This window comes from Etheostoma spectabile, unplaced genomic scaffold (assembly GCF_008692095.1).
Source record: "Etheostoma spectabile isolate EspeVRDwgs_2016 unplaced genomic scaffold, UIUC_Espe_1.0 scaffold325, whole genome shotgun sequence".
Taxonomy (NCBI): Eukaryota; Metazoa; Chordata; class Actinopteri; order Perciformes; family Percidae; genus Etheostoma; species Etheostoma spectabile.
Window position 1 is genome coordinate 430,138 of NW_022605585.1, and position 12,399 is coordinate 442,536.

The 12,399-nt window shown below is 42.0% G+C and overlaps 1 protein-coding gene across 5 annotated transcripts in view; it reads left to right on the forward strand.

The window, feature by feature from the left end:
- Window positions 1-539: 539 nt before the first annotated feature.
- Window positions 540-12,399, forward strand: part of cnnm3 (cyclin and CBS domain divalent metal cation transport mediator 3) — a 33,668-nt gene continuing 21,808 nt past the window's right edge. For 3 of the 5 annotated variants that reach the window (XR_004331170.1, XR_004331169.1, XM_032511141.1), the window contains exons 1-5: window positions 541-1,359; window positions 6,288-6,622; window positions 10,776-10,952; window positions 11,046-11,203; window positions 12,085-12,228. Coding sequence is in view for 3 of the 5 variants with exons in the window: in XM_032511141.1 (XP_032367032.1) it covers window positions 631-1,359; window positions 6,288-6,622; window positions 10,776-10,952; window positions 11,046-11,203; window positions 12,085-12,228 (1,543 nt within the window). In the remaining 2 variants the exon portion in view is untranslated. Of the gene's footprint in view, window positions 1,360-6,287; window positions 6,623-10,775; window positions 10,953-11,045; window positions 11,204-12,084; window positions 12,229-12,399 lie in introns of all 5 variants that reach the window. The other 2 variants (XM_032511143.1, XM_032511140.1) reach the window with 2 other exon arrangements.

Genomic DNA, 12,399 nt, shown 5'->3' on the forward strand with positions numbered 1-12,399 from the left:
CTTACCTAATTCAAACAGTAATTCAATCAAGCTTTATTTATATAGCACCTTTCAAACATAATAAAATGCAATTTAAAATGCAGAAAAGGTCGAAAACAGACAAAAACAGGGATAAAAAGTGGATTTAGAGACTAACTGTTGTGCATATGAAAAGCAATAACGTGAAACTTTATGCATAAGAGTACCGTTTCCAGGCATATTTGATGTGAAGCAATCCTTTCATGAAATACTATACAGTATGATTAAATTAGCATGAGTTAAATGAATGTGAAGTGTGTCTAACGGAGCCAGAGTGATGAATGACTTGTTTACATGAAATCTAACAAAGATGGGCGGTCACTCCTTGTTTCGTCATATTTGACTGTCTGTGAACACACACCGACTGCGATTCGCTGCTTTAGAGAAGAGGCGGGTGCAGTAACGTCACAAAAATTCCCAGTCGAGCCCCAACATGCACAGTTATCCAGCGCTACGCTCGGTGAGCGCTGAACCAAAATGGCCGCCACGCAGCTCAGTTGCAGTTTTGTTCGTTCTAGTTTGGCTGGGCCAGTGCGCTCCATTTGTCCTCCGGTGTGACGCCGTTCCCAGAACGCCCCGGGGGGGGCGGGGCCACTGCAGGGCTGAAGTCACATGAGCAGAGCCAGGCTGACCAATTCCAATATGGTGGCCAGCTTGGCAGGTCTACGGTTCCTGTTGATGATATTGTTGTTCTGCGGGATTAGGTACGGCGCCTGCAGCCAGGAAGCTCCGCTGGTTCTGGGGCTGCGACTGGAAGACCCGACGGGTCCTGTGTGCATGAAGGAGCGCATCATCTCGGCGCCGGAAGGAGCCACGTTCAAGCTCCGTCTTTTCGGGACTGGGCTGAATGGAAACTGGACATGGGTGGCGTTCGCAGGGGCAGCTGGCGGAGCAGCGGGGTCCGTCGGGGATACGCCTGACCCGTGCGCGCAGGAGTCCAACCGCCAGGAGTCCGCTTTTCAGGTGACGGGTGACATCACCCGGGACGAGGAGAACAGCCGGCTGGTAGACGTGGAGGTCCGGCGGAGGAGCACCTCCAGCAGCGAGCAGACCTACTACCAGCTGTGCGTGCTGAGCGGAGAGAGATGGGCTTCTGTGGGCTCAGAAAGACTGCGCGTCACCACCGACGCGTCGGGTCCACCCGCAGACCACATCCCGCCGTGGGGTCTGGCCGTGCTGGTCGTGCTGCTGCTCCTGGTCTGCGGGACGCTGAGGACCGTGAACCTGAGCCTGCTGTGGCTGGACCCCGTGGAGCTTTACGTCCTCCACAGCTGCGGATCCGAGGAGGAGAAGCGGGCCGCCAAGCGCCTCGAGCCCATCAGGCGCAGGGGCAACTTCTTGGTAAGTTTCTGAAAAGCAGGTGGGAAAACCAAGGCAACACCTCATGCAGATAAAGTTACTAGTATTTCATTTATATTTATATTCTGTGCTGTGTGGCTGATTTTGCTGCTGTAACACTATACTTTCCCATTTTATTGGGATCTCTATCTATCTATCTATCTATCTATCTATCTATCTATCTATCTATCTATCTATCTATCTATCTATCTATCTATATCAGAATCAGCTTTATTTGCCAGGTATGAGGACACATACGAGGAATTTTTCTTTAGAGCATCGTTGCTCACATTGTGCTTACACACACACAGTAAATATATATTATATATATAATATATATATATATATATATATATATATATATATATATATTTACTCTAAACATAAACGATATAGAGGCATGAGTGAATGAAGAGTTCAATAAAAATTATTTAAATGTGGAGCATAGTGCAAAGGAAACTGGGATAAAAGCATCTATCTATCTATCTATCTATATCTATCTATCTATCCCTTATATATCTGTCTATATATCTACTATCTATATCTATCCTATCTATCTATCTATCTACCTATATCTAGCTACTATCATCCTCTATCCATCTATCTATCTATCTATATCTATCTTATCTATCTATCTATCTACTATATCTATCTATCCCTCTAATATCTGTTATCATATATCATCTATCTATAATCTTATTCTATCTATCTATCTATCTATCTATCTATCATCCTATATACTCTATCTATCTAACCCTAATCTATCTATCTATCTATCCCTATATCTATCTAATCTATCATCACTATTCTATCTATCTATCTATCTATCTATCATTATCTATTCTATCTATCTATCTGTCTATCTATCTATCTATCTATCTATACTATCTATATCTATCTATCCCTATATATATCTATCTATCCCTATATCTATTTATCTATCTATCATCACTATCTATCTATCTATCTATCTATCTATCTATCTACTATCTATCTATCTATCGTATCTATCATCCTATCTATCTATCTATCTATCTATTATCTATCTATCCCTATATCTATCTGTCTATCTATATCTATTCTATCGATATATCGATCTATCTATCTATCTATCTATCTATCTATCTATCTATCTACATCCTGGACTACATACCTGTCCTCTGCACATTCTGTATATTTTAAACTTTTGCACGCCTCTCAGCATTATTGCACATCCTGCACTAGTCAACAAAGCCCCTTTTTATTCTTAATGTTACATATTTACAAGCATGTGGTGGAAGAAGTATGCAGATCCTTCACTTAGGCTAAGTAAAAGTACTAACACCACACTGTGAAAGTTACAAGTAAAAAATAGAAAATGTTATTTAAGTAAAAGTCTAAAGTATAAACTATCGTCACAATTTAGAAATTGGAAAACAATCTAACCAGTCATGTGTTTAATGGTCTTGTATGGCGTTATATTGTTGCATAGTTTAATTCATAATAAAACATAGTATTTTTTAAACTGCATGTGTTTTGTGTGCAAAAATCTTAATTTGTGAAGTAACTAAAACTGTCAGATTAATGTCGGGGGTTAAAAAGTACAATATTTCTCTCTGAAATGTTGCGCAGTACAGTTGTTTCTGTATTTATTGTTTGTTATTTCATATAAATGTTTAATGTGTTTATGTGTGTACCAACATCAAAGGCAAATTCCTTGTAAGTGCTACTTACTTGGCAATAAATCTTTTTATGATTCTGGTATATAACCCCATATTTATTACACCTGCACCCTTTGCACTATGCACCAGTGCACTACTATCTCACTGTCTACACATTTCATTGTGCAATTGTGTTTTATAGATACTTTTTATTTTTTTATTTATATCTGTACACAGTAGTCAAAGCTTACCTAGTTTAGCTTTTGTTGTTTTTAGCTCTTATGTCTGTTTCTTTCTTTTTTTTAAAGTTGTGTTTATTGGTATTTAACAGACATTACGCAACAAAAACAGATCTCAACCCACAACCCACTAACATCCTCTTGGGGTTAGCACTGGGCGACACGGAGAAAATCAAATATCACGATATTTTTGACCAAATATCTCGATACTGCAACGATATCATAGTGTTGACTATTGGTTCTTTCACAAAATATTTACACAGTGAGATTTTTGATAAATAATACTCAGTAATGTGGATATATTGACTAAGTGGGTAAAGGATAATAACAGAACAGTTACAGCAGTCTGGTAAGTTCAGGAAATTACATAATTTTACTGTAATACAGCCTTTAAAACCAGGAAAAGACACTTATGTCATATTAGGATATTACGATATCCAAAATCTGAGACGATATCTAGTCTCATATCACGAAATCAATGTAATTTTGATATATTGCCCAGCTGTACTTAGGGTTACATAAAGGGAAAAAATACTTTTAAACCATTAAACAAAATGGACAAACATTACGCAGTGCACCTTATCCAGAAAACAAAAGGGAAGAATTAAAAAAAGATCTACACCTAAAGTCCTCGTCCTGTCACAGATAGAGAAGACCGTCCTGAACCAGAGGTGGCCCCTATTTCCTAAGATTAGTCATTCTAGTCTTTTATATCCTTCAAGTTATCAAAGTAACGTAAAAAAAAAGGACCCCATACCCCCCCAAAAAACTTGGACATTTGCAGAGTGTACTTTAGTTTGTCCAATTATTATTATTATTTTTTTTTAAAGATTTTTTTGGGGGGGCATTTAAGGCCTTTATTTGTATTTAATTTAGTTATTTATTGGGCATTTAAGGCCTTTATTTTTATTTAATTTATTTTATTTATTTATTATTGGGCATTTAAGGCCTTTATTTTTATTTAATTTAATTTATTTATTTATTATTGGGCATTTATGGTCTTTTTATTTAATTTATTTATTGGATATTTAAGGCCTTTATTTTTATTTAATTAATTAATTTATTATTGGGCATTTAAGGCCGTTAATTTAATTAATTTATTTATTTTTGGGGCATTTATGGTCTTTTATTTTTATTTTAATTATTTAATATGCATTTAAGGCCTTTATTTAATTCTTTTTTATTTTGGGAAGTACTGGAGTTTATGCACCGATCCGATACCACGTATATTAACCATAATAAAATATATGACTCACTGGTATTGGACCAGTACTCTGTGTCGACCAATACGCAAGTTCCAGTATCGAGAAGAGAAAAAATAATATCAGACCATCTCTAACTGTACATAGGTCGAAAGTGCAGCTACATGTAGCACACATTCCCCGGCTGCAATGACGGAGCAGAGAGTCCGAGGTTACAACCACACTACTATGTTTTCATTTCAAAGCAAAGTGGTGTTTTGAGACAATAACATTCTCCGTATACACAAGAGTTTCATCTCCAGTAGCAGAACTAGTCTCTGTCCATAGTAACACCTCTGACAACACACATCACATGACCTGGGCACACACACACTGGGCATGTGCGTACCGGTGTGTAAACAGGATGTAGACTGTCTGATGTTACTCTGCAGTTAAAAATCATGGGCGTCCATCCATCCATCTTCATCCGCTTATCCGGTATCGGGTCTCGGGGGCAGCAGCTCTAGCAGGGGACCCCAAACTTCCCTTTCCCGAGCCACATCAACCAGCTCTGACAGGGGGATCCCGAGGTGTTCCCAGGCCAGGTTGGAGATATAATCTCTCCACCTAGTTCTTGGTCTTCCCCCAAGGCCTCCTCCCAGCTGGGCGTCCCTCCACCTAGTCCTGGGTCTTCCCTAGAGGCCTCCCCCCAGCTGGACGTCCCTCCACCTAGTCCTGGGTCTTCCCCGGGGCCTCCTCCCACCTGGACGTCCCTCCACCTAGTCCTGGGTCTTCCCAGGGGCCTCCTCCCAGCTGGACGTGTCTGGACCACCTCCCTAGGGACCCCCCCCCCAGGAGGCATCCTTACCAGATGCCCGAACCACCTCAACTGGCTCCTTTTGACGCGAAGGAGCAGCGGCTCTACTCCGAGCTCCTCTCGGAGGACTGAGCTTCTCACCCTATCTCTAAGGGAGACCCCCCCCCCTCTCCTGAGGAAACCCATTTCGGCCGCTTGTACCCTGGATCTGGTTCTTTGGGTCCTGACCCAGCCTTCTTGACCATAGGTGAGGGTAAGAACGAACACTGACCGGTAGATGGAGAGCTTTGCCTTCTGGCTCAGATCCTTTTCGTCACAACGAGTACCGTTACTTGCGAGTAAGTCCGTCGTCGTCTCCAAAGGTCTCCGTTTGAGTCCGGAGACTACAAACCAACCCCGGAGGTTTCAAACCAAAACGAGGGCAGCAGAGTTTCCAACTGTCTAAGTTTTAGAGGCTCGGAAAAGCCAGAGTGTTCTGCACAGGAGGTGTAAATGTAGCAGAAGATATGTGTTTTTAAACCAAACTGTAGTAGTGTAGATGCAGAAGACCTGGAAACACTGACCAATCAGAGCAGACTGGGCTTCAGGAGGGGGGTCTTAAAGAGACAGGCCTTAAAACGCAGCGTTTCAATCAGAGGGTGAATACAGGGATATTCAGACAGACAGTAGGAGTAAAATAAAGTGTTTTTTAACATTAAAGCGTGTAAATATGTTCTGGTAGAAACCCCAAATAATCAGAATCAGAAATACTTTTATTGATCCTTGAAGGGAAACTCTGAGTTGCAGTTGCACAAATAGTATAAATATCAGAGTAGAAATATAAGGAGTGTGGATATGTACGGTATTTACATAGTCAAAGGAATATTATGATACAGTATTTACATAATTAACATTATTAAGGAATTGCATTGGTGAAAAGTAATAATACTAATAATAATAATAGTATGAATAACAAGGATGACCCTGAAAACCAGCATGATATGGGACCATTTAAAGCTGATTCGGATGATATGTATTCCTAAATGTCTTTTTGTCCGTCCTCTCTCCATCCCAGACATGTTCTTTGCTGTTCCTGTGTGCTGTGGGACACTCTGTCCTCGGCGTCCTCCTGTACCGGGCGCTGGGCTCCATCATCTCCGCCGTGTTCACCAGCGGCCTCCTCATCTTCTTCCTGGCTGAGCTGGGTCCCCACGTGCTGTGCTCCGGTTACGGGTTCCAGCTGGCGCCAGCTCTGACCTGGCTGGCCCAGGTTTGCTTGGTGCTCACCTGCCCCCTGTCCTGCCCTCTGGGGCTGATCCTGGACCTGGGCCTGAGGCGGGACATCAGCACCTGTGGGATCAGGGAGAGGACCATGGAGATGATCCGGACAAGCGTCAACGACCCTTACAGGTAAGAAAGACACTTGGATTGCTTGATTTGATTGATATTTATTCAAACTAAACAAGACTAGCTCGCCGCTCCCTCCTCCTCATCCCGTCCCCTCCCCCATACTTCAGTGCTTCCACTCACTAACCCCCCACCCCCCAAATCCTTCTTGTTGGTAATTGACTGGAAAGCTGGAACACTGTTTGTGAATGCTTCGTGGTGCAAGTGGACACAGGTTGTTTTTGTTGCCGTTTGTAGACCCTGGGTTGTCTACAGAGACCGCACTTTTTACAGTGTGTTCTGGGGACAGGCAGCTAGCAGATAGTGAGGAGATGTTTTTGTCCAACTTTCTTTATTGCATTTCACAACTTGACACACATCAATCATTAGTACAATGAAAACACAGTAGTTATATAGCAAAAAAAGAAGTTCAAGCTGATTTCTCCCAGAACCCAGCCCACCCCAAACGAACCCCGTCCGGGTCCAAACACAAGACAAACAGCCTGCTGGGATCTAGTCCCTGTAGCAGTTTCTAGCAACACGACATACACACATCTCCATTCACACACAGTCAAAAGGAAGCAGGAAAAGAAATAAAGAAAAAATAATAATACTGATACTGAGTAAATAAATGAATATGTACTTAAGAATACATGTTAAGTTAAACAAGTATGCAAATAAATTACAAATGGAGAAGAAAAAAAATAAAATAAATAAATAAATAAATAAATAAATAAATAAATTAGAGGACGAAGAATATATAGCGGTTAAAAACAAAAGAATTGGATTGGATATCAGTGAGAAGGCCTACAGATAATTTAATTTTCTTCTGAATCAGGTAGCAAGGTCATGGTACCCACAACAGATAGGAAAGGTCTCCAAACCTCCATAAATTTACTGGTGGAACCCTTAAGTGAAAATCTGAGTTTTTCCAGCTTCAGGTTGTAAAGAACTTCTCTGACCCAATAGTCATAAGACGGGGGGACGTTTAGTTTCCATCTAAGTAAAATAAGTCTTCGAGCCAAAAGGGTAGTGAAGGCTAGGGCTTGTTTCAAAGAGCGCGAAAGGTCCGGGTCTGGAGGGATGCCAAATATAGCCGATAACGGATTGGGGAGAATTGTCTGATCATATGCTTGACTTAGTGTTTTAAAAATGTTGTCCCAATACCCGATTAGCCTTGGGCACGCCCAAAACATGTGGGTATGGTTAGCTGGCGACAGTCCGCACCTATTGCAAATGTCGCTAACTGATGGGTAAATCTTTGCTAATTTTGCGTTTGTGTAATGCACTTTATAGAATATTTTGCACTGTATTAAAACATGCCGGGCACAGATCGAGGACTTGTGAATTAAATTCTTGGCAGCCTCCCACTGCTCCTCCTCCACCCCAGTACCCAACTCCCCCTCCCATGCAGTTTTAACAAAGGCTTCAAGTCTTGAGGTGTTATTAGTATTAATAGAATTACATACGAATGAAATAAATTTTTTCCGTTGTGGGTCTAATTGTAGAAGAGTATCTAAAAGTGTTTCAGGGGGTCGATTAGGAAAGTGTGGAAACACTTTTTTAACATAATCCCTGGCCTGAAAGAACCGAAAGAGATGAGAATTGGGCAGTTGGAATTTGGATGAAAGTTCAGCAAAGGATGAAAAGGTATTATCGTTATAAAGATCCTTTACAGTCTTGATCCCTCCGTCGTGCCACAAGTTAAAAACTAAATCAGTGACTGAAGGCATGAAGTTACAATTTTTAGCTAAAGGAGTTTGCATTGAGGGTCCATGCAGGCCAAACTGTTTCCTGAATTGGACCCAAATCCTTAATGTGGCTTTAACTATGGGATTATTCTCTATCAGGGAGAGGGGAAGGGGGAGCTGAGAGCAAAGCAGAGAGGACAACGAATAACGGCTAGATGCCCTTTCAATCTGCACCCAGGCAGGTGGAGCCTCAGCATCACACCCCCAATATAGTAGTTTCTGTATATTAGCTGCCCAGTAGTATTGTCTGAAGTTGGGAAGAGCAAGTCCACCCTCACAAGTTGGGGACTGTAGAACTGATTTACGAAGTCTGGCAGGTCTTTTAAGCCATAGGAATTGGAATATTTTCTTATCCAACTTGTCAAAAAAGGACTTTGTAATTAATATAGGAATATGTTGGAAAAGGTAGAAAAATTTGGGTAGAATTACCATCTTAACCAGGTTCACCCGTCCCATCAAAGATAATGGTAATAAGGACCACCTGTCGAAATCTTTCTCCATGTTCTCTAATAGCGGTGAAAAATTCATATTCATGAAGTTGGACATAGAAGAACAAATAAATATCCCTAGGTAACGAAACCCTGCCTCAGCCCATTTAAAAGGTGAAATTGAGCGAGGAAGATTACTTGCCAAAGAGTTCAAGGGAAATAATTGGCTTTTCTGGTAGTTGAGCTTGTAACCAGAGAGCTTGCTATACTGTTCTAGAATGTTAAAGAGCACTGGGAGAGATGCATGAGGATCGGAAATGTATAAGAGCAAGTCATCGCATAAAGGGACACCTTATGGGCTACACCAGACTCAGAATACCCTTAAAGCCCTCCCCAGCACGCACCAGATTGCACGAGGCTCTATCGCAATAGCAAACAACAAGGGAGACAGAGGGCATCCCCTAGTGCCCCTTCCTAGAGGAAAGGGTGAAGACACCGTGTCATTTGTTTTAATTGAGGCCACCGGCGATGAGTACAACAGCTTAACCCAAAGGATAAAATTGTTATCAAAACCAAATCTTTCCATTACTTTATATAAAAAACCCCATTCGACCCAATCAAAAGCTTTCTCGGCATCGAGAGATACAATTATTTCAGGTGATAAGGTGCCTGGCGTATGAATAATATTTAGAAGACGTCTGGTGTTATGGAATGATTGTCGCCCAGTCATAAAGCCTGTCTGATCTAATGAAATAATGCGGGGAAGTACCCGCTGGAGGCGGGTTGCAAGAATTTTAGATAGAATCTTCAAATCTACATTTAGGAGGGAAATAGGTCTATAGCTACTACACAGTGAGGGGTCTTTATCATTCTTAAGGATCAGCGATATTGTAGCCTCTGATAACGTGCTAGGCAGGCGCCGGTTTGAAAAGGCCTCATTATACACATCCGTTAACACTGGCGCCAACAGATCCCCATTAGCCTTATAATATTCTGAGGTGAAACCATCCGGGCCAGGAGATTTGCCCAAGCTTAAAGACTTGATAGATTCTTGCACCTCCATTATAGTAACAGGCCCACCCAGACCTCCCCCCAGTTCACCATCTAACCTTGGAAAGTTGATATCATTAAGTGTATCATGTGACAAGGAAGGGGCTAGGGAAGTATACAGTTCTGAATAGAAAGACGCAAATCTATCATTTATCTTTCCGGGATCAGAAAGTGAGGAGATGTTTTTTACAGTGTGTTCAGGGGACAGGCAGCTAGCAGATAGTGAGGAGAGGTTTTTTACAGTGTGTTTCAGGGGACAGGCAGCTAGCAGATAGTGAGGGATGTTTTTACAGGTGGTCTGGGGACAGGAGCTAGCAGATAGTGAGGAGAGGTTTTTTACAGTGTGTTCGGGGGCAGGCAGCTAGCAGATAGTGAGGAGAGGTTTTTACAGTGGGTTCTGGGGACAGGCAGCTAGCAGATAGTGAGGAGAGGTTTTTTACAGTGTGTTCTGGGGACAGGCAGCTAGCAAATAGTGAGGAGAGTTTTTTTTACAGTGTGTTCAGGGGACAGGCAGACGTAGCAGATAGTTGGGAGGAGATATGTTTTACAGTGTGTTCAGGGGACAGGCAGCTAGCAGATAGTGAGGAGATGTTGTTTACAGTGTGAAATTAATCTTTTTTTGAGTGATCTGATATCAACCAATAAAATACACACCTTTTCACTGTGGATTTATAACCCCACCACAGACTTTTTGGAGGTAAATTCTTGTTGTAAGCATTGCTGGGGGAACTCATAATAATGTTAAAAAAAACCCTCATAAAGTGAAATTGTCATGCCATGGGACCTTTAAAACAGAGCCTCTTAAAAGATCGATTTTGTGTACTTTATGAATTGATATCCAAATAAAGAGCCACTTGAGTTGGAAAATTGATCATCTTAAAACCCAGCCCTGCTCCAGATATAATGTCGAGTTGCCCTTAAGTCGGGATCACTGTGTCCTGCCTGCAGTGAGTTTGTGAAGGAGGAGTTCAGCCGCGGGATGCTGCGCACTAAGACGGTGGAGGACATCCTGACGCCCCTGAAGGACTGCTTCATGCTGCCCAGCTCGGTCGTCCTGGACTTCTCCACCATGTCTGACATCATGCAGTGCGGGTACACCCGGGTTCCCATCTACGAGGAGGAGAGGTGGGCGCGGAAACACGGCTTTTTCACAGAACTTTGACAACCAAATGCTAAACGTCCACCCGTCAACCTGTGTGTTTGATTTTGATTTTCCAGGTCCAACATTGTGGAAATCCTGTACGTGAAGGACTTGGCGCTGGTGGACCCGGACGACTGCACCCCCATGACGACCATCACCAAGTTCTACAACCACCCGCTGCACTACGTCTTCAACGACACCAAGCTGGACGCCATGCTGGAGGAGTTCAAGAAAGGTGTGCTCCCACTAACCACTGTTTCTAGAAAGAGATGTTGCTGTGTCATTTTAAAACTGAAAATTAGAGCCAGGCCGAGGATATTTAAGGCCAATACAGATATTTGGTTATTTAAAAATCTGATATATTGGCCGATATATATTTTTAAAAAAAAGTAATAATCTAGAAACGCGTTACAAAACAAACAGATTTCCCTAACAGTAGTTATTTGTAGTTATTTATGAGTAAAATAATATGATAATAACTTGCTTTATTGTCACAACAGAACATCAAAATATATATTAAAGTTCGTTGTGGACTAGCCAGACCTTCCTCTGCAGGGCTGTGGAGGAAGGTCTGGCAAAGCGAGACAACTGAAAGCCAAACTCTCCATCCATGAAACGCTTTGCCAATATGGACACATGTTTTATGGTGTTTATTGTCGGACTCTATTTTAGACATTTAAGAAATGTGTCTTCCTTTTTGGGGAGCAGCTGTGCAGAGTCTGCAGTTGTTGTCAATGCTGGGACTTTTTCTGCAGGATTAAATCGGGTTTTCACCGTCTGAAGGGTCGTGCACATGCAGCCAATAGGAATGTCCTCTCTCTCTCTCTCTCTCTCTCTCTCTCTCTCTCTCTCTCTCAAAATGACCTGTGATTGGCCAATGTTTATCTTAAGCCTGAAAACGGAGCCAGGTGGAGGTGCAGAAGTCTAGTTTTCTCTCAGAACCCTTAAATTACCATATGCTGAGAGATTATTGTTAAATCTTTGCCCAATGGTGCAAGAAAACAACCTTACCCCCAGCGTTAAATGAAAAAGATTTTTTTTTTATTTGGATGAATTGACTCATTGACTCATGATGTCTTACTGCCGGAGTGTTTTCTGATCTACTCTTATTTCCAGGTAACTCTCACATGGCCATCGTCCAGAAGGTGAACAACGAGGGGGAGGGCGACCCTTTCTACGAGGTGCTGGGATTGGTCACGCTGGAGGACGTCATCGAGGAGATCATCAAGTCCGAGATCCTGGACGAGTCCGACGGATACCGTGAGTTTGTTTTATGTAAAATGTGTTTCTTCGTGTAGCATCTGGTGTCTTTTTATTAAAGCTTTCCACCACATCCTGCTGCGGTGGGATGTAACTGAGTACATCTACTCCAGTACTCTACTTAAGTACAAATGTTGAGGTACTTGTACTTTACTTGAGTCTTTTCTTTTC